This window comes from Monodelphis domestica, chromosome 8 (genome assembly GCF_027887165.1).
Source record: "Monodelphis domestica isolate mMonDom1 chromosome 8, mMonDom1.pri, whole genome shotgun sequence".
Taxonomy (NCBI): Eukaryota; Metazoa; Chordata; class Mammalia; order Didelphimorphia; family Didelphidae; genus Monodelphis; species Monodelphis domestica.
This window is the reverse complement of record NC_077234.1, coordinates 242,895,382-242,917,435: the sequence shown is the minus strand read 5'-3', so window position 1 is coordinate 242,917,435 and position 22,054 is coordinate 242,895,382. Positions and strand designations below refer to the sequence as shown.

Here is a 22,054-nt window from a genome sequence, read left to right as displayed (position 1 = left end):
GCTAGGAGAGTTCAGATGAGGAAGAAGATGCTTCTATGGGCTAAAGAAATCAAGGCAAGGAAGGTTAGTACTTGGCAATATATGCGATCCTTTAAATACAGACTTTTAAAAGCAAAAATCAAATTGCATTTTTCTTATTTCTTCTCTTTGCTTTGAGATTTGTGATTTAAGATTGCATACAACAGCGGGGATGGGAGAAAGAGAAGAAAAGAATTACAACCATTTTTTTTTTGCTTTGTCAGCCCTTGCTGTTAAAAATAGTTCAGGTTATTTTTATGTAAAGGGGGTAGGAATAGGAATAACAATGTTTTTAACATTGTCTTTATAACCATCCAAAAGATGTTCTAAGTTTTTACTGAGAGCACAAAGCAACACCTCTAGTACAGTGGCAGATTGAAAGAAGTACTAATATTGCATTCCAGAAAATCAGGTCAATATTATACTTCTCTAATGATTAAAAATGTTCATTAAAAAAGAGTTAACATGGAGCACAAGTCCATAGAAAATTGCACATGGAAAACAAACAGCAGATTTTATTTTGAAATGGAAATGGAAACAAGAATGATCTTGATTACAGAGTGGTGAAGTCATGTGCCTGTATGAAAGAAAGAAAACGTTCACTAAAAATAGCCAAGTAGTTTGTTTGGTTTTTCCCCCTTTCTCTCACACTCTCCTTAAATCCCCACTGAGAGATTGCCTGGGTCTCTAATGTAAGATGCTACTTTTAAAAACTCAAAAAAATAATTCACGTCAGGAGATCCTTCCTCCTTAGCCACTGTGCTACTGGTTTTAGCCAGTTATTTCCTATTCACAAAGTTTAATTTAATTCTTAATAGACTACATGTTGAAATGTATCATTTCAATATAGTTCCATTTTTCTAACCAGATGATATTCAAAGAAAGAAAGAAACATTATCTAATAAACCTGTCTCAAAGAAAATTGTCTTTCTCATCCCGAGTTTCACAATTATTTCAATATAGACAGCTTTGCTCTAGGGCTTTATATAAGTGAGTAAAACATCATTTCTACTCTACTGGAAAAGCCATTGGAAATAAATTTACAATCATGGTTTAGAAATAAACACTTAGCATTAGTAATAGCTCACCGTTTGTATAGTCTTTCATAGGCATGGCAGAAGCATTTGCCATCTTCCTACTTTTTTAAAAAAAGACCAGTCTATTTGTAGAAAAGAGAAAGCTATTTGTTTGGGGGGGAGGGGAGAGAGAGACAGAGAGACAGAGACAGAGACAGAGACAGAGACAGAGAGAGAGAGAGAGAGAGAGAGAGAGAGAGAGACAGAGACAGAGACAGAGACAGAGACAGAGAGACAGAGACAGAGACAGAGACAGAGACAGAGACAGAGACAGAGGCAGAGACAGAGACAGAGACAGAGAGGAGAAACACAGAGTGAGAGACAGAGAGACAGAGAGTCTGAGACAGAGAGAGAAACTGAGAGACAGAGAGAGAAACTGAGAGACAGAGAGAGAAACTGAGAGACAGAGAGAGAGACAGAGAGGAGAGAGAGACAGAGAGTCTGAGACAGAGACAGAGAGAGACAGAGACAGAGACAGAGACAGAGAGACAGAGACAGAGACAGAGAGGAGAAACACAGAGTGAGAGACAGAGAGACAGAGAGTCTGAGACAGAGACAGAGAGGAGAAACACAGAGTGAGAGACAGAGACAGAGAGTCTGAGACAGAGACAGAGAGAGAGATAGAGAAACAGAGAGAGAGAGGAGAGACAGAGAGAGAGACAGAGAGAGACAGAGAGGAGAGACAGAGACAGAGAGACAGAGAGTCTGAGACAGAGACAGAGAGAGACAGAGAGTAGAGACAGAGACAGAGAGAGACAGAGAGTCAGAGAGAGAGAGGAGAGAGAGAGAGAAGAGGAGAGGGAGAATGGAGGGAGATTGACAGATTTATGGATGGATGGATGGACAGACAGACAGAAAGAAGAGGGGGACATGTATATATACATTCTGGGAGTTTTCCTGGCAAAGAAACTGGCATGGTTTGACATTTCCTTCTCGAACTCATTTGACAAATAAAACAGAAAAATAGGGTTAAGTAATTTGCCCAGGGTCACACAGCTAATAAGTGTATGAAGTTAAATTTGAACTCAAGTCTTCCTGACTTCAGCCCCAGCTTTCTATCCACTGTACCACATAGTTCCATAGATATAAATACACAGACACATCGAGCTCTAGATAAAAACAGGTTAAAGGAACCAGAAAAGTGAAAAGACATTTTGGCTAAAACAAAGCATTCATAACCGCTCTCTGGTTTTAATGTAGAAATGAATAATGTCACCACTTTCCTGACTTGTTATAACTACCAATCTTGTTCCCATCTGCCTGGTTGTCGGGGGCTCCTTGCCCAGAGAAGATATAGATGACTTTTTACAACTTTCCATTCCCTGTTTCCATGCTGCCGAGGGTTCAGGAACATGTTCCAGAGTTTAGGGCTTTAGAGCCCCATCCAGAGTTCTGGTGGTTAACCCACATAAGTCTGGCAATAAGGCGAGCCCCAAATGACCAGCCATCCTTTTCTTGCTCAGTTACCAGTTTCTGAGCAGTACCAGTATCTAAGATCTTAACGTCTCCTTCTTGATTCCTTTATGATGAAACTTAAAATACTCAGGATTCTGGTTAACACAGAATCATAACTTTTTGGAACTGAAAACGTCTTGGAAATCATTGAACCCTATCTTCACTTTATAGAGAATTGTGTTAAAGTTGAAAAGGGGGGAAAAACTTGAAATCGGTAATACAGTTAATTGGTGTCAGAAATGGCAGCAAAACAGTCACCCTATTTCTTAACTGCAACACTTCTCTCTGACATAAAATTTTTCTTTCTACCTATATTATATTTAAAAATATAGTTTTCACATGCTAGCTCATTTGAGTTGGTGATCACAGCATCTCTGCTTGGTAGGCAGGACAGATGTTATCTCTCTTCATTGAGTAGACAGGTAAGAGGGGAAAGGAAGAGATCATGGAAGGCAATATGGCATATTGAAAGAGGACTGGATTTGGAGACAGGATGACAGGTTGTGAGACCCACCTCAGGCAGCAGTTTGACTTCTTAGGACTTCAGTTTCCTCAATCAATAAAATAGGAATAATAAGAGGCATGAGGTTACTGTGATGAAAGTACTTTATAAACCATCAGGCACTACATAAGTGTGAAGACCTTCAGGTGATAGAAAAATGGGGATTAGTCAGAGATTGGAAGTAATAGCTATCCTTCAACCAAAAGGACAAACCATTTAGGTAATCTGATTTAACAAACTCTCGGTCAGTCAACAAATAGTACTGTAAAAGGAAACCCTTGGTTCTCTTTGTCTATTCTGAGTTTACACTTATGAAAAAGGAATCCTTTATTCTCTTTGCCCAGTTGGAATTAAAACTTTGGTTAACACAAACTTAAGTACTTCCCTAGATTGTGAAGACAGGATTAACTCTCCTTTGTCTACTCTTTGATTGAATCAACACAAACTTGGACTAGGTGGAGGAGCTCACAAAAGTCTAAGAGAATTCACACCCTATGTAGTGCTAGGTGAGAAGCCAGCAAGATACTTGGAAGAGCTCCTCCCTTTTTTCTAACTCAAACAGCCAGAAACTTTTGAATTCTTTTAAGAGTTCACATACTCAGAAATGTGTGAATCCAAAGGTGACAACTCAGAAAGGTGTGAATCCTAGGAGGAGAGTTAACACCTTAAGAGGTGAGAAGTCAATCCCACAGACACTGCCCCTGGGCAGTGATAGACAATTTGGAAACTGTGATTGGCCCCTGTGAAAAGGAGCAGGGACAAAAAACCACCATAAAAGCCATGAAATCCTTGGCTGGGGCAGTCTGGTGAAATTGAATCTCATGGAGAAAGGCTTCCAGGGAATTCATTGGAGACTGCAGCATGGATTGTGACTTCAACTTAGACTCCGACTCTTGGACTGCTTCATTGGCTGAGTGAAAGGCTGGCTCCCTTCCTAGTTTCCTAAGAGACTAGCTTCTGTCTTGGAGGAGGCCATGTGATTACTCACTCCTGGCTGACGACTAGTCTAGGTATTTTCTATAACCTCTTTCACATTTCTCTACTTTATTGTTTCCCCTCTCTTTTGGTAAATAAACTTCTGACTTGAGATATACTAATTTCAGTGACCACGTTATTTCATATAATTTAAGTCCAACCATTAAATTTAAACTTTGCAGTACAAACAATCACAAAGCAGATTCTATAGGCTTCTTCATGATAATGACAACAAGGAGGAAGCTGGGTGGCTCAGTGGATTGAGAGCCAAGCCCAGAGACAGGCGATCCTGGGTTCAAATTTGGCCTCAGACACTTCCAAGCTGTGTGACCCTGGACAAGTCACTTAACCCTCATTTCCTAGCCCTTACCACTCTTCTGCCTTGGAACCAATATTGAGTCCTGATTCCAAGATGGAAGGTAGGGGATTTTAAATAAATAAATAATAATATCAACAACAACATTAATAAGTATAACATTTATATGATGTCTTAGTAGAGAGAATAGAGAGAAGTGAATAGAGCCTAGGACAGAGGCCTGGGTGTGTCCATTCATAGGTATGACCATTAATAATGGTCAAAGCAAGAGTGGTCAAATAGGGAAAAGAACAAAACAGGAGAAAGCATTGTCACAAAAAAAATTAGGGAGGAAAAATGTTAAGGGTGAGAATGTGGTTAAGCCTGTTGAAGGCTACAAAGACGTCAAAAGGGATGATGATAAGAAATCATTGATTAGAGCAGTTAAGATATGGTTGGAGAAGACAATTTCAGTTCAATGCTGAAATCAGAAATAAGATTTCAAGATATTAGGAAGTAAGTAGCAGATGAGTAAACAAAGACAAGGAGCATTAATGGAAATGAATTAAAGGAATGAGAGATATAGGGCAATAAATAGCTTAAGGAGATGGCAGGATCAAGATAAGTGTTTTTATTTTAGTCAGTTTGTGGGCAACATGAGATAAACCAGTAGATAAAGGAGAGTTAAAATTAAACTGATTTTAAATAATTATAAAATGTCTTTACTATTAAAATTTAAGAAACCACTACATGAAGTATATTATTATTTTCCACAGTCAATCAACAAGTAATTTCTTAAACATCAGCTATGTATTAGACACTGGGGATACAAAGAAAGGCAAACAAGAAAGGCTCTCCAGATCCCTGTCTAATGGAGGAGAAAAGGGGCAAACCACGACATATGAATAGATATATATGTATATACACATACAAATATAATTGGCATTTATGCATACAAATGACAAAAATGCATACATATATACAAATATAATTTACAAATATACATGCATGTGTACATGAAGGAAACACCAAGAAAACTATTATATGCAACAAAAATATATATGCATACAAATATAATAGAAATATATACATACACTAATGGAAGAGACAACACAGATATATACACATAAAAATGTAATAGACATATGCAAATTGATAGATACATATACTGTCTAATGGAAGAGATAGCAGGTAAACTACTATATACAAATATATATATGTGCATGTACAAATATAATAGACATATACATACAGATATAAAAGACATATATACCCATAAAATAGACATATACATACATTCACTCTCTAATGGAGGAGACAGGCAGCTATATACAAACAAATATAATATGTATGCAGACATCCATTTTAATACACAAGGAATAAACTGAAGATAATTTCAGAAGGAAGACACTAAAATTAAGGTGGACAATTAAAGGCTTCTTGCAGAGGTTGCACCTCAAGCTGAGACTTAAAAGAAATCCAAGAGGAGTGAAGAACAGCCAGCAAAAATAAATCCAAGTTGGGAGATGGAGAATCATGGCTGAGGAACAGAAAAGAGCCCTATTCCACTAGATTGCAGAATTCATGGGAGCTGTAAGGTAGTAGAAGACTGGAAGAGGGAAAAGGATGAGTTTGTGTCATGCATCAAATCCTGGAGATAATAGGCATCCTCCAGGGTTGATTGAACAGAGAGATGGTATGTTCAGATCTCTGAGTAGAGGATGAGTTGTGGTAGGGAAAGACTTGATACAGGGAGACCAACCAGCAGGCTGGAGTTCTCTGTGAATGCAGAGAGAGAAAGGGAATGAGAAAGGAAGAAGTTTAGGATGGAAGCCACTTCATTCCCTATGGAGCAGGCAATGCAGAAAGCACAGTGGAAGGAAAGAGAGACGAAGTGAGGGAGGATAAGGAGTTACCAGGAGATCTAGAAATAGTATTTGAACAGTAGTAGGTGGGTGTTCCTGATCACTATTATGGAAGGGGAATGATGGAGGTTGGGGGAAACATGGTCATCATTGAAGAATGAGTTCAATTGCTCATTATCCAATGAGTATCATTTTCCAAAGAAGTTCATGCTCTGGGTAGAATTTTCCCAGGTAGCAAATGTATTGCTGGAAAGATGAGGAAGGGAGAAAGTGTCCAGGAGCAAGGCAACTGCTCTGAAGTTGTAGGTGGCCAGAGTGAGTGCCTGGAGCTTCATAGAATGGATATTTAGGGTTATTACAAAGTCCTCCTCAGCATATATAGGTAAAGGGACTACTGTGACACAAATATTATCTATACATTCTATTGTTTATATTGTTATCAGAGTTGTAAGAGGGAAGAGGGTGGTCCAGAACTTGAATTTAGTCAATATAGAAGGCTCCCAGTGTAAACAATACTTCTACCAGTGCAGACCAGAAGATCATCAGTAATTCAGGATCATAAATCTAAAGATAAAAGATAAGAAATCATCAAGCCAAACTCCCTCATTGTGAACATTAGGAAAAAGATCCAGAGATCTTAAGGGTCTTGCCCAAAGTGATACAAGTAGTAAGTATGAGGGTCTTGAACCAATCCTCTGCCTCTGGACACAGTGCCCCTCTTTCTGTATTTAAAGTTTTCTAGAATTGTGTGGGGGTATTGACTGGTTATTTAATTTGTCCATGGTGCCACAGCTATGATAGTCAGAGGCAAGAGCTGAAACCAGCTTGCTGACTCTAGAGCAGTTCTCTACCAATGGTAATACATGCTCAGGTTGCCATTTTATGATGGAATACTGGAAGTCTTCAAGTGGAGGCTGCATGGCCACTTAAGGCGGATACTGCAGAGAGGATTGCTATTGAACTATTAGTTGAACTAGCTTAGGTGACTTATAAAGTTCTTTTCAACTGTGAAATTCAGTATTTCTAAGAATTTCACTCCTGCAACATAATACACTTCAAAGAGTAGGAATTCAATATTTGTTAGATCAGATTTAATTTGCTTTTAGATAGAGTTCCAGACACAGAGTAAGGAAAACTCATCTTTCTAAGTTCAAATCTGACCTCATACACTTACTAGCTATATGACCCTGAGTAAATCACTTAATATCGTTTGCCTCAGTTTCCTCATCTGAAAAACAAGCCAGAGAAGGAATTGTCAAATCACTCCAGTATCTTTCCCAAGAAAGATTGATTTTGAAATGATAAATGATAAAAAAATTCCATATTGTCTTTCTTATTACAATTAGTTCCTCGGTCTTGGGTGAACCTCATGTTACATAAATATGCACACTATGAAAATGAAAAACTTTAGTTGTAATTCTGTCACACTGTATTGCCTTATTACAGCAATAACTAAGAGAATATGTGTTTTTGTTTCAAATATCAGCCTCTTTATCTTCAAATAACTAATGTTATTTTCAGGCCAGCTAGTTGTTACTATTTGTTATTCAATAATTTCCTCTAAGAAAATGACATTTTGGAGGACAACATTAATTCCCATGATATCGCTGTTACTTTGAAGATTGGGAAATAGAGTGAGGATCTAATAAAACGTTTCCTCATGGTTTTTACTGGCTAAGATGTAAGTGTTTAACTTGTCTGTGCAGTTTACATAGAGTGATGGAATATTGTAATAGATTGTCTGAAAATATCTTGATTAAATCATAGTAACAAAATGCAATGCCAAGGAAGTAATAAAGTGTTCTAGCTGAAAATTGGACATAAATTACCTTTGTCTTTATTTACATTTAAACGACATAGAAAGCCTCTTAGACTTTGTCATTGGTCTCTTAATGATTCAAAAACAATATATTTCAGGCATTCTCCACCTAATATGCTATTTTATAAGTATGTAAATGGAAATATTCTGCATGGAAATATATATGTAGGAGTCAAAGAATCCCATGATTCCTCAAGGCAGAGAAATTCTCTTTTTGGAAATGTAATGTTCTCAGATTTATAGTATACTTTATATACATATATGCATCTATATAACATTACATAAATATGAAGTAGCATATATATATATAAAAATATATAAGTATAGAGTAGTATAAAGTCCTGTGTATATAAATACATATACACTGTTTTATATAATGCAGCATATATATATATATATATACACACACATATATATAGGAGTAAGTTTTAAATTAGTTTACTCAATTTTAACAAATGCATAAGAATAAAGTATTTAAATTTGCTTTTGTGTTATACTAAGCCAAATTACGAGGCCAGGGGATGTTGATTGTTTTATTTGTGGTAATCATCTCAATTGCCAATTTATCAGGTTCTCATAAATTCAAAAGATAGTAAAGAGATGGATTATATTTCTATTTTAAAAAGAAATAAATTAATGTAATGAGGTAAAATGTAGCAAAATATACGAGAAGATGGAGTGGGAACAAATGTTCTACAGTGAATCAGAAGAACTGGCTTCAAATCCCAATTCTGTTACCTATTCACCGTGTCACTTTATCTTGGTGGCTCTCAGATACTATTCTGTATAATATTAAGACTTTTGTCTAGGAATCTCTAAGTTCCCTTTTAGCTATAAATGTATATTATGGCTACTAATTACTTCAGAGAACAGCAAAGGAAAAAAAACTAGATGGTGTTTGGTCAGTCAGCAGCATTTACAAAATACTCACTTGTAATAGGTATAGAGAATAACTAAAACATGTAATGTGTTATTATTAATTATTAAAAGAAATAGAAAATAATATGATATGGAGTAGATCATTCTCAAAATAGAGGTCAAAACTAGGTATGAATTTATAAGGCAAAATGATAACATTTACTGAGAAATTCAGAAAAAATTTCCAAGTTAATCTTTTTTACTTTTATTGAACAGACTATCCTTCTTCTTATTCTATTGTCAAAGCCTTTTATTTTTTTCACATTCATTTCTAAACATATCCTTTCATTATACAGTGAGCTTTCATATAACAGATTTATAAAGAAAAATTATTTCAACAAAACTTACTAAAATATTAACCATGATAACAACACAGTGCTCCACTTCTACAATTATATTGCATTTGGGTTTACTTTGTTGTATTTTTTAAATTTTCATTATTGCATTTTTGGTATATAATACTTTTCTTCCTCTGCTTATTTTCTTGCATCAGTTCAAATGCTTCTTACCACGCTTTTCTGAATTCTGCCTAATTATCATTTCTTAATATCCAGCACTATTCAGTGGCATTTATTGCTTAGTCATTTCCCAATTTATAAGGGCATGTTTTATTTCTAGTTTTTTAAAACCATAAAAAGTGGCTGTAATTAATGTTTTAGGAGATAGAAAGACCATGAAAGCCCAAGAGAGAAAAAGATAGTGACAGAAACTTTCTGTGATCTCCTTGGCATATTCAAGACATCTCTGGATTAATAGGTATCCATATACCATTTTTATACATAATTCCAAATTGTTTTAAAGACAAATTCCCACACCTCCACCAACAGTATATTAGTGTGTCTTTTTTTCCAATACCTTTCCAAAACAGATCATTTCCCCTTTGTGTCATCTTTGCTGATTTCATGGGTATGAAATAAAATCTCAATTGTATTCACTTATATTTCTCCTAGGTGATTTGGAATAGTCTTGCATTAGACATTATATCTGTGACTTTAGGCATGCCACTTAACACTTCTCAGCTTCCTTTCCCTTAACAATATATTGAGAGCAATGGTTATTATGAGAATTAAATGAGATAATATATATAATGTTTTTTTCATACATTAAAAAGTACCATATAAATCTCAGTTATTATTATTATGAATACTATTTTTTTATTCATTTAATCACTTACCCAATAATTAGCAAAAGCAATAATTCTTTGTCTTTTATATCAGTATTAAATCTCTATAAAAGTATAATTCTATCAGAAAATCAGATATATTTAATGGAAATATCTTTCTCAATCAACAGTTTCCCTTCTTAACCCAGCTGTTTTGACTGTTTTTGCAAAAGCTTTTTTTTTACTTTTATATAATTTGAATTGCCTGTTTTACCTTTGGTGAGCTATTTTATTCTTTATTTCATTAAAAATGTTTCATGTTGGGCTAGCTATGAATGATACCTCTATTCCTTTTCTTCCGTTTTGTTAATTAAAGGAATTTAAATTTTTCTTAGTTGATTATCCATTTAAAAATTTTTGTGGTATTTTTTTTTGTAAGATACAAGTATAATTGTTGTTTGCCCTCCTACTTTCCTAGCACTTCTGGACAAATACAAAGTCCTTCCCCAAATAGTTAATGTTTTTGAATTTATTGAACACTAGGTTTCTGAGGATCATAATTTCTGATTTTTCCTTAGCCTGTTCTAATATACTTTTCTCTTTTATAGCCAATACTAAGTGATGTCTACATTTAGTACTCAATATTGCAATCTGACATCTTGAAGTACTATTTCTCCTTCATTCCCACTTTTTTCCCCAAATGTTTCATGTGAGATCCTAATCCTTTCATTTTTAAATATTGTTTTGTCTAGCACTTTTTAGAGGACTAAACAAAGGGCTAAATATAAATTAATTTAGTAACTGTCATTTTCTTATATTTATATAGTTCAATTATGAGCAATCATCTCTCTAATTTAATGCATTCCTTATTTCTTTAATGAGTACATTAAAACTGTGTATATATGTGTTGAATATACTTTGACAGATAAATGCGCAGATATTTTTTTTTTTATTTAGTAGTCATTTTGAACGACATTTCCCTCTCTACTATTTCCTCTTGGATGGTGTAAATGATATAAAGAAATGATAATGTTTTATGTATTTGTTTTACATTCAGCTCAGTAATATAAGGAATTGTGTCATTTTGTTTCTTTGATGATTCTCTGGTGTTTACTCTGTAAACCATTTTGTAAAGGAATAATTTTCTGTTCATAGACAGTGTTTAGGCCGGTAATTTCTCTTTCTTATCTCATTCCTATAGCTATCATTTCTAGAACTATGTCACATAAGAGGAAGAGGAGGAAGGATTCTTGTTTTGCCCTTGTATTTATTTGAGGGGGCGAGCTCAATAGAAATCTTTTATTTTTCCTTCAAGGAATTTTGTTCTATTTTCTTTTAAAATTTCTTTTTATTCTGTTTTCTTTCATATATTTTATAATATGATTAATGGGGTTTCTTACGCTGCTTTCACCAGCCACTAGCCCAACCCCCTCCTAACTCCAGTACAAATCTTCCCTTATTAAAAAAGAGGTATAGTCCAACTATATATCTACTCATGCTTTCTCCATTTGGACTTTGGGTCTTTCAGTCTTTCTATTGGTTTTTCAGTAATTTGTCTCTGGTTTCCATCCTCTCTTTTGGAACTCACCGCTTTCTACTGTTACACACAAGCCCATTAATTAATCAGTATCAGGAAGGGGGTAGGAGGATGAGGTTACTAAATTCAGCTTCCATTCCAAAGTACATTCTATTAGGAAAAGAGTGACTCCATATGGATTTGTAGGTCTCATTCCTTCTAACACAGATGGTCTTTCACCTCTAGATAAGTCTTCGGTTCCCACAATTTTCCTCCACAACTCATTCCTCCTGTAACTCTTTTTTTTTTTACTTACTATAGCTGAGCAGAATTATTGTCTGATATCTCACCTGGAGCACAAGATAATTCAGGCTCAATGATAGGTATTGTGAAACTGAGTAGGGATCCCCAAAGCAGAACCTTGAAACATAAGAACTGAAGTCACTTGCACTAACTCTATATGACAATGTGTCAGACTGAGGGTGGAAACAATAAATGGGGGCACCATTTACTGCATTTGACTCATGTTATTTCATAAGGTTTTTACCTCATGACATGATTCCATCTTCCAGTCTTGGAGATTCTGCTTTAATTATTCTTTATATGATAAATAATTCTTTTTTTTCAGGGGTTTTATTTTGGAGATATGTGTAGAAAATAACCACTCTTGCCATCTTGATCATCACCTAACATCACCTAATTGATTTGTATTATTATATCATATTGGAAAATGGCATGAAGGTATACAAAATCACCAAATTTGAAGATAAAAGATTTGGGTTCAAATCCTATTCTTCCACTTGGGATAGTTTTTTTTTAAGTCACCATTAGTAACATGAGTAATATTAGGCAAGTCACTTAATTTGTAAGGGTCTCAGATTTCTCATCTTTAAAATAAAAGATTTGTACTAAATCATTTCTAAGATATAATTCAACTCTGATACTCTGTTCATCTCTTCTAATGCATTATTTTTCAAAGTAGTTTGATTAGCAGAAGTGGCAAGAGTAAATAGAGTACTGGGTCTAGATACAGGAAGACTTGAATCTAAATCTCACCATGTGACCTTGGGCAAGTCATTCAACCACTGTTGGCCTCAGTTCCCTCATCTGTAAAATGGGGATAATAATAACACCTAGTTCCCAGGGCTGGTGTGAGGATCAAATGAGACAATATTCATAAAGTACTAAGCATAGTGCATGGCATTTAGTAGATATTATATAAATGCCAAACATTTTTATTATTGTTATTGTTGTTACTGTTGTGTCATTTGATCAACAGAATACTCTTAGAAGGCAATAAGACTAGATACTCATCTCCATTTTACAGTTAAAGAGACTGAGTTTCACTTACCCAAAGTTACCAATAACTTGGAATGGCAAAGCCAATATTCATGGCCAAGTCTTTAAGTCCTTTGCTTTTTTGCACCACAGTTTTCCACTTTACCATTTAATATATGATCAACATTTAGAGATTTCATCTGAAGAGAATTGTATTACAAATCAAATGCTGCCTATTTACAATTTTTATAATACATAATCTATGAGTTTAAAGTCCCAGAATGGTTAAAGAATCAAGGGGCAAAATATTTCATTTAATATCTATTTACATGTTTCTATTGCAGCTTCGGACATAGCAGCAGAGCAGGGACAGATCCTAGTAATAGCCACTGCGGCCGTGGGTGGATTCACTCTTCTGGTCATCCTCACTTTGTTCTTCTTAATCACTGGAAGGTAATTAATATATGCTAGAAATTTGAGTCAATTATTAGCCCTCTAATGCTAATTTTCTTTTTGTATTTATTGAATGAAAGCATGTGATAACTTAAGGTCACATGTCAAATTTATGAAAATATCATTACAGCAAGAACCTCACAATCATGTTAATTACTTCATACACATATCCACTATTTGGCCTTAAAGGAGAATATGGGCAGCAATCATGGAATGATATGGTTATAACAGTTGTGAAAACTTGACAACAAATATATATGAAATCCTGAATTTATCCCTCTACTGGGGCATAACTTAGTACCATTGGTTACTTATAGAACTTCTAAGGATTTAATAAGAATAACTGAAACTGGTCAATGGTCATAACCAAAACATTTTATCTAGAATTTTTTCCTTTTTCTTACATTTGCATAGTATTTTGAAACTCACAATCCTATAAGGCAGCCTTCTTCTACTTTGAAACCAATAAATGGGATTGATTTGAAGATAGAATATGAGGGTTTTTTAAATAGGTATCAGTTTCTTTTAAATCAATTAACTGAATTAAAAATATTCATAGAATGAAATATAGAATTCTCAAGGGTAAAGCTGAAAAAAAAAGACCTAAGAAGCAGAAATAACAATGAATTTGGAATTAGAGGACCTAGATTCAAATCCTGTCTCTGCCTCTTATTATCTGGGGGATTTGTGGACTCTCTTGATTTCAATTTCCTCATCTGCAAAACTAGAGTCTATTACATGACTTATTAGGTTCTTTCCGATTCTAAATCCAGGAGTCCGTCCTTTTTATGCATATAATACTCTCATCTAATTATCCTCACTTGGCACAAAAACCTTCCTCCTTTACCTGAGCTGCCAAATATAATGTTAGTTTAGGTACTGGAAGAAAACCTTATTTTTTTTCTCCTGTAATTTGGACAGTACTAAATATGACTATGCACAGATTTATAATTTAGTATAAAATCATTCAATAGCTTTCTAAACTTTTTTTAAAATGCATAGAATTAAGTCCTAAGTTCATTACAAGGAAGAATTCTTTAAACGTATAGAATGCGGAGGACCCATGCCTTTATGTTGGCTCCCCTCTGCTGCTATTGCTACTGTCCACTTATTATGCCTTGTGCCCCAGTGGTTTGTGTTGAAAAATGTTTAGTAGTTTTCCAAGTTCAATAAACACAGTTTTGATGTGCTAATAAAGATGTATGGAAGCCTTTGGAAACCTATTAATCTTTATAACAATAAAAATGTTAGATTGGATAAAAAAAGAACAGGGCAGACACAAGCTACAAATCTGCTGACCAGCTTTCTGGGGTCTCCTCCAGCTCTAAATATACGATCTTATGATACTTTGTTGTGCATTAATTTCAAGTCAACCATACACAAGCCAGAACTTTGCTCATTAACCAGGCTCAGATGTCTAAAATGGGTGAAATCAGTAAAACATTCATTAAAAAATTCCTTGTATTTCAGTATATTCAGTTTTTTAAGGTGATTAAAGTGTAGTTGAAGGGAAAAAAATAACCAAATTGTCAACCCTGTAGGAGAGCTATTGCTTAAGTGATAACAAGATGGGAATTAGATGCTGATACTATCGTCTTTATTCTGGCACTGATTTTCTCCAGTTCATCTTTTCCCAAATGACCTATGATTTCTGCAGAGTAGATAAATCTTCCAACCAGGAGAGACCGCATCCCATCTATGGCTTAGGACATAATTCCTGGGGAATGGCCTGAAACAAAAAGAGGTTTAAATAGCTTGCCCAAGTTCACAAGGCTATTAAGTATCAGAAGAGGGATTTGAACCTGTCTCCATAAATCCAAGTCTGCTACTCTATTAACTACATAGGTCTGGCTTTATTTCAATGTATTCAATAATGTAACCACTGTAATCACAATATCATTGATGGGCTTGGACCTTCCTGTTATTTAAATATTGTCTATTCTAAGTAGAGTGATTTCAGTTGAAGGAATGTCCGCATTATAACCCATCTAGAAGATTACTTATTAAGGCACAGAAGAAGGCTTTAAAAAGAAGCCTCATCTTTATAGAAGCTGAGGACACCATTAACTTGTTTTAAGTTATAGTATTTCATCCAGAAAGTGATCACATTTCCCTTCAATAAGTTATTTTAAAAGTTTGAAGTATGCTTTTGTGTGATTGATACACAAAGGTTGGAATTGTTTTCTTTTCTTAGCAGAAGAGATATCAAAATTTCATAATGGATTTTGATTAAAAACAAATACAGATTTAATTTAGAGGCTTTTATACATTCAGGTAAAGTTTAATGAAATTCCTCTATCCCGCTAAATGAATTATACATGCCTATCAAATGTCTTGTTTGCCTGCAAAGTTTTCTTTAATCAATATTTTTAAATAGCACAGACAGGTATTATTTTAAAACAATAATCACTAAGATAACAGAAAATGTTGTATCAAGGCCAAATTGTTACAAATTGAATGTGCTTTGTGCTTGCACAAGAAAAGTTTGTGATCAATTAGGGACAAAATAATTCAGCACAAGTCATTTTTGAAAGACATGATTAAACCTAAACTTCAGATGAATTCTTAGAGTATAATTTGAATTTTTTTGAGAAAAAATATCACAATGTCATTTAATAATAAATTTAGTCCTAGGTTAGATTTTTGTTTTGTTTTGTTTTATTCTCTATGTCAATGCCTAGGACACTGGAAACTCCCTTGGTTTTCTAACATCCTATGAATAGAATTGTTTCAATTATGTAAGATAAAAATTCATTTTGGAAGTATCACTTTAACACAGTGATAAAGAAGCATTCATTGGAAATTATTCTTTGAAGACAGAATGAGAAATTTTTGAATAAATACTCAATTTACCATAGAACTTTGAGGCAAATTTCACTTCGGGAGATTGAATTGGTATTCTACAGATGTTTTCTGCTTCACCGTTTAGAATTAGCAATTTGATGAACTGTCATATCATAAGGATGTTGATGAGTCTATTCATATTGAAGAGGCAGGGTACGAGATAAGCACCTGCCTGTGTACTTCATCACATGATAATATGCACTAAGAGCAAACAGAACACATTTCCATCAAGTTTCAGATGTGAAATGAAAATTGTAATGACTTTGATCCCTCCCAAATGGAAAACAGTTGGTTAAATTCCCCAGAATCTCACCCTGAAGCCTGCTATGATTTATTTTTATCATTAAAAAGATAAATTCTCGATGTCTGTCCAAAACCGAGCAATGCTCTAGCAGAGGAGCAATGAATGATCTGTGTATCTGGCTACAGGAGACTTTCTGTAGTCTCCAACATTCCTACCAACATAACAAAATTGGGAATGTAAAGTTGCTCTTTCTCGATTTATTCATCATTGTTTTTAATGATACCCCAAAATCATCACTCAGCCAACTCAAAATCTTATCTAGGATTATATTCTTTTTTTTCAATTTGAATTAATTTATTTAGTCAATTTAGAACATTATTCCTTGGTTACAATTAGGATTATATTCTTGATGTGACCTGGAGATCTGCGATCTCATCATCAAGAGTGAGTTCTTCAGGGACACAAATCATGACTCATTTGTATCTGACCAGCTGATGTGACGTTGGTCTATTTCCTTCTATTACTATGACATTAGGGGTGACGTTGGTCTATTTCCTTCTATTACTATGACACTAGGGGTGACCTGGACAAAAATGTATGTTTAAATTAGTCTTAGAACAAGATAATTGTCGATGGATCCTATTAGCCTTTCATCAGAAAATATTCTAATTCCTGTCTAGCACAATTCTTGAAGTGATGTGAATGAAATGTTTAAGGAGGATTTTGTTTGACTTCCCAAAAGGTGCCAGTGGTACATAAAGGCCAAAATGAAGTCTGAAGAGAAGAGAAGAAATCACCTCCAAAACGGGCACTGTAAGTAATGAGAGCAGATCCCTGGCTGCTTTTCCCTTGCATGACCTTCTCTGTGCATATTGCCTTTCAAGCTCATTTAAAATTTGCATTCATTCAGTCAAACTGGGTCTTTTCCCCTAAATCTCTCACTTCCTACTCTTCCAAAGTCAAGCTTTGCATCCGTTGTTCAGGTGGGTCTGTGAATTCACACCTGCTCCTCATTAGATGATATTAGTTTTCCCACTTCTGCATGCTGGGAAACATGACAGCCTGAATTTGCTAAAAATACAAGTCAACTGGATTCTATTGAGTTATTTACCACTCACATTGCCTCAGAAATGTGAGCTGCTTTTATTTAGAGCTCTATTCTCCATAGTATGATGGGGAATTCTCATCATTTTTTCTAGTGAACATAATTTTCAGCATAGGACAAATTGACAGAATTCATTAAAAACATTTTAAAAAATAGAAAATCTGCTCTTTAACTCTGGAATATGTATAAAACCTTAATGCTGACTGCAAGAGCTCTGTCATTTAAAAGATCTCTTCCCAGGCAAGGTATAATTACCATTAAAATTAGCTTTATCATTTCCTTCCTCAAAGTTGTAAATTTCTCTTGGAGAATTACTGTGTATAAGAAGGGCTGGAATGATGACAGGAAGGTGAAGTTCTCTAACCACAGTGTAATTACAGAACATGAAAAAACCTGGTTAACTGTTCAACCCCATGCTTTCTACTGTTATTATTCAATTGGAATAGGAACCTGCCCAGTCTCCTTCTTCTGCCAAATGAGAACAACTCCAAGGACCCGGGGCCAGAAACCGTGATACAATTCACCTTTCTTTTAGAAGGGAATCTCAAGGCGATTATAATAGAAAATGGAGTTAAAAAGCAGGTGGCAATATCTGATCCAAGGAGAAAATGGTTGAAGGCAAAATCAGCCTGGGAACCCAAATGCCAGAAATATGTCTCTAAGCTTTTTCAGAACCTTAATTCTCAGAATGCATGGACAAAATATAATAATTAGGAATTAAATATCAGTGAACTAACTAGCAGCTAGAATATAAGTTGAAATAGCCTATGCTTAAAACAAACAGAAGTTGCCAAAATGGTGTAGGGGAGAACATAATTAAATCTTTAAAGCGATGATTAAAGAAGGAGAAAACAATTAAGTTAATTAACAAAACAATTAAAATTATATCTTGGAATTTTTTTCCCTCTTAATTGGGTATGTGTTATGGCTTATGAACAAAAAGCTAATTCCTTTGTCTTGTCAAGTATATATATATATATATAAACACATACATATATATTTAATTTTATAAAAGCACACTAATATATCATGTATCTATCAGTTGTACCTGACCTAGCCCAATAAAGTACCAGTAATCATATAGTTGTAGCTACCATAATTGAAATCATATCATAGAAGGAAGTAAAAAGCCTATCTAATACATTTTTTCTAAAAACTCAAACCTTGCATCCCATGCTTAAGGGTCCAAAATGGCATTTCAGAACTATAACTAGGGCGAGGAAGTCAGGGCTTTGCATCAGGGGCTCAAAATTAGAGGACATTGAGAGCCCTTTAGCAATTGAGAGAAGCAAAAGAGTTTAGCATCTGAGCAAGATGAAGATTAGTTAAGCCAGAAGAACTGGAATTATCCTTATGGCTAAGCTGTATCATACCTAATAAGCACAATGTTTTATTTTTTTATTTGAAAAGATAATCTTAAAAGCGATTTAAATTATTAGAGTTGTTAAGAAAAAAAATTTAAAAATTAAGGAAAATTTTTCTAAATTTCAAACACACACACATATAGATATATTTAAATGCAACTACTAAAATAAGGAGCTGAGAGCCCCTAAAGTTAATGCTTCTGCTGTGGCAATTGCCCCCAGGGGCTGCTGCTGTCACTGTCACCACGTGCTCTGTGTTGATTTCCAATTGACTATCACAAACCTCCCCAGTCTACCTCCTAAGATATCTTGGGCTAGAAAAATGTCTCACTTGCCCTAGCTTTTTGTTGGATTTGTGACTCCAGAATTTGATCTGAGGCATTATTTTAAAGATTTCTTAAAGGGGCATGTTGGGAGAGTTAAGATGAGTTATTGTTTTACTCTACCAACTTGGCTATGCCCCAATCACTCCTATTTTTTACTTTACAAGAATGAGGTCAGAGGAAAAATTTAAAAAGACTACCTCTTCAACAGTTTCTTTGTTATATTTATGTAATATTGTAATGTTTGTATATTAACTGCAACTTGAAATTTATGTACCTAGGGCAGTAGTTAGGAAAAGGTTGAAGGTATCAGCAAGCACCCCTCTCTTTGCATCCTACCACTTTAAAAGTATCAAAAATTTAGAGATCCCAGAAATAGCACAGAAAACAGCAGCACAAAAAGCCTCAAATGTAAGACAGTACCCCCTATGACACACAATCAGAGTCCAATTTTAATCCAAAGCTAAAGATCAAGAAATAGCCTGGGGAAACAAGTAAACAACAAAAAAGGACCTTACCATAAAAGGTTACAATGGTGACAGTGAAGATCGAGACACAAACTCAAAAGGCAAAAAAATAATGAGAATTGGAAACAAAACCAACCATAATTTTGAAGAGTTAAAGAAGGATTTTTTAAATCAAATGAAAGAAGTAGAGAAAATCAGGGAAAGAAGTAAGATGGATATAAGAAAACTATGGGAAAGGGGAGTTAATTTGGCAAAAGAAGCACAAAAATATTGATTAAAAATAACTTCTTCAAAAACAAAATTGACCAAATTATTAAAGAGGCATAAAAATTTGCTGAAGAGAATTCTTTAAAAAGTATTTGACCTCCAATTAGATTAGTCAAAATGACAGAAAAGAAAATTGATAAATGTTGGAAGGGACATGAGAAAATTGGGATACTCATATACTATGTAGAATTGTCCTCTGATTCAACCATTCTAGAGAAAAATTTCAAACTATGCCCAAAATGCACTAAAACTGGGATTTAGGAAATGGTGGAGTAGGGCATGAGACTTTTTTCTCTCTCTGACCTCCCCCATGTAATAAGGGACTATTTTGAATGGTAATGGTAATTACAGATCAGGCCTGTTAATCTTCTTTCCCCCCTTCCTCCCTTCACCTCCTTTCAGTCTTCCTTCTTCCCTCACCCTTCCTGCAGATTTTCTATTAATCTCATAAATCAATTCAGGGTGAGTTTATGATGTCTCAAATGAAATACTCTTTCTCTTCTCTACATTAAGTAAGCGATTCATTGGGAAGAAAGGAAAAATAAGAAATGAAGGGGGAAAGGGTGTGTATTTTCCCTAATACCAAAATAAGTCTTAGATTGGAGGATGATGAAAGATAGTTCAATTTGGGAAATGGCTGGATAGGTCTGGAATAGGGATAGGTCTGGAAGTTCAGTCACTATCACAACAGAGCAAACCAGAGAGAGCTAGACTTTGTCCTTCTTTCTTCTGTCTTCTAAGTCAAAAGACAATCTTCAGGTTTCAGTCTCCAAAAGCCAAGAGACATCAGACCTCTTCTGTCTTTCCAAGCCAAAAGGTCCAGACTTCAGTTGGTCTGCTCCCTTCCTCTAACTCCTTCTCCCAGTCACGTTCCAAACCAGAATGCTCTCTCAAATATGACAGGTCATCAGCCCCAGCTATTCCTGTCTTGTTGCAGGCTTTCCCAATTTCTATCTTCCACACCCACAAACAATAAAAAATAACTCCATGCTAACAGTAGCAAAAAACAGAGAAGAGTCAGAAATGAAGCTGAGCAGCCAGGGACAAGTAGGGAGGAAGGTCTCTGACTTCCCTGGCTGCTGTCTCACCAGGCAGTGCAAGCAACTCAGAACAAACAACACAGAATCAGCAAGCAGCAAGCTCTGGGAGCAGGATTAGCAGCTTCACCTTGTCTACTGAACCTAGAAGCTTACATATGTGAAATTTAGATTACTCCACCCTACTTAGATCTTACTTTATGGTGAAGATAAAATTGTAATCTGATTGAACAATGAAGGTACTTAGTTCTTACTTTATATTGAAGCTAGAAGTTTAAGCTGTCTATTTTTAGATCTTACTACAAAAAGGTGTTAAGTAGCTATAAAGGTTAAATTAATCACAAAAGGGTTAAGTAACTAACAAAAGGTGAACTTAACAAAGAAGTGTGAAGTAACTCAAAAGATATAATCTAATCAAAGAAGATGAGAACTAAAGAATGGGCAGTCCTGGAGAAAAGCCTCTGATGTGATTGGTAGACGTGAAAATTTAGAGGAGGGAACACAAGAGTAAAAGGGCTATATATTTCACATCACTTCCTCTCTCTGGTACCTTTGACGGTGGAGAGGTGGCTGGTGGCAGTGTGCTGGGCCTTTCAGCATCTTGGTGTGGCTACAGCTATTGTCTGGTTTGGTGGTGAGTTTCTGGCTGAGTTTTTCCTCCTTTATAAACTTTATCCTCTTAGAAGCCTCTACTCTCCTTCAGAGACCCAGCAGCCAAGATCTTGAACTCCCCCTGGCACAGGCCAGGCGGGAGAAATCCTATATCCTCTTCCCTCTTTTCTCTTTAAATCCTTCCCTCTATATTAATTGTAATTACCATAAATTTCCAGACTGACTTGGGTATTTTATTTGGGATTTTCCCCTGGTGACCAATTAATTTAGATTTTAAGTCACAACCCTAAAATTATCTTTGGAGTCTGGCAACCAAACATCCCAGTGGCAGATACCACTGGAGTCAATAAGGAGCATGCCCTCGGAGCAGCTGTGTGGGCTGCAAGCTTGGTCTTGGACATCTCTAATCACTCCCATCAAGAGGTTGACTGCTGCCCAGAGCAGGACTTCAGGAGTCCAAGCACTCTGACCAGATAACTGCTCTATCCCAAGCTTCAATATTTGAGAGGAAGAGTAAAG

At 35.2% G+C, this 22,054-nt stretch overlaps 1 protein-coding gene across 2 annotated transcripts in view; it reads left to right on the top strand.

The window, feature by feature from the left end:
- Positions 1–22,054, top strand: part of EPHA6 (EPH receptor A6) — a 1,223,915-nt gene that overhangs the window by 865,966 nt on the left and 335,895 nt on the right. For both annotated transcript variants that reach the window (XM_056806830.1, XM_056806831.1), the window contains 2 exons: positions 13,164–13,272; positions 17,103–17,173. In XM_056806830.1, the coding sequence (XP_056662808.1) occupies positions 13,164–13,272; positions 17,103–17,173 (180 nt within the window). The remainder of the gene's footprint in view (positions 1–13,163; positions 13,273–17,102; positions 17,174–22,054) is intronic.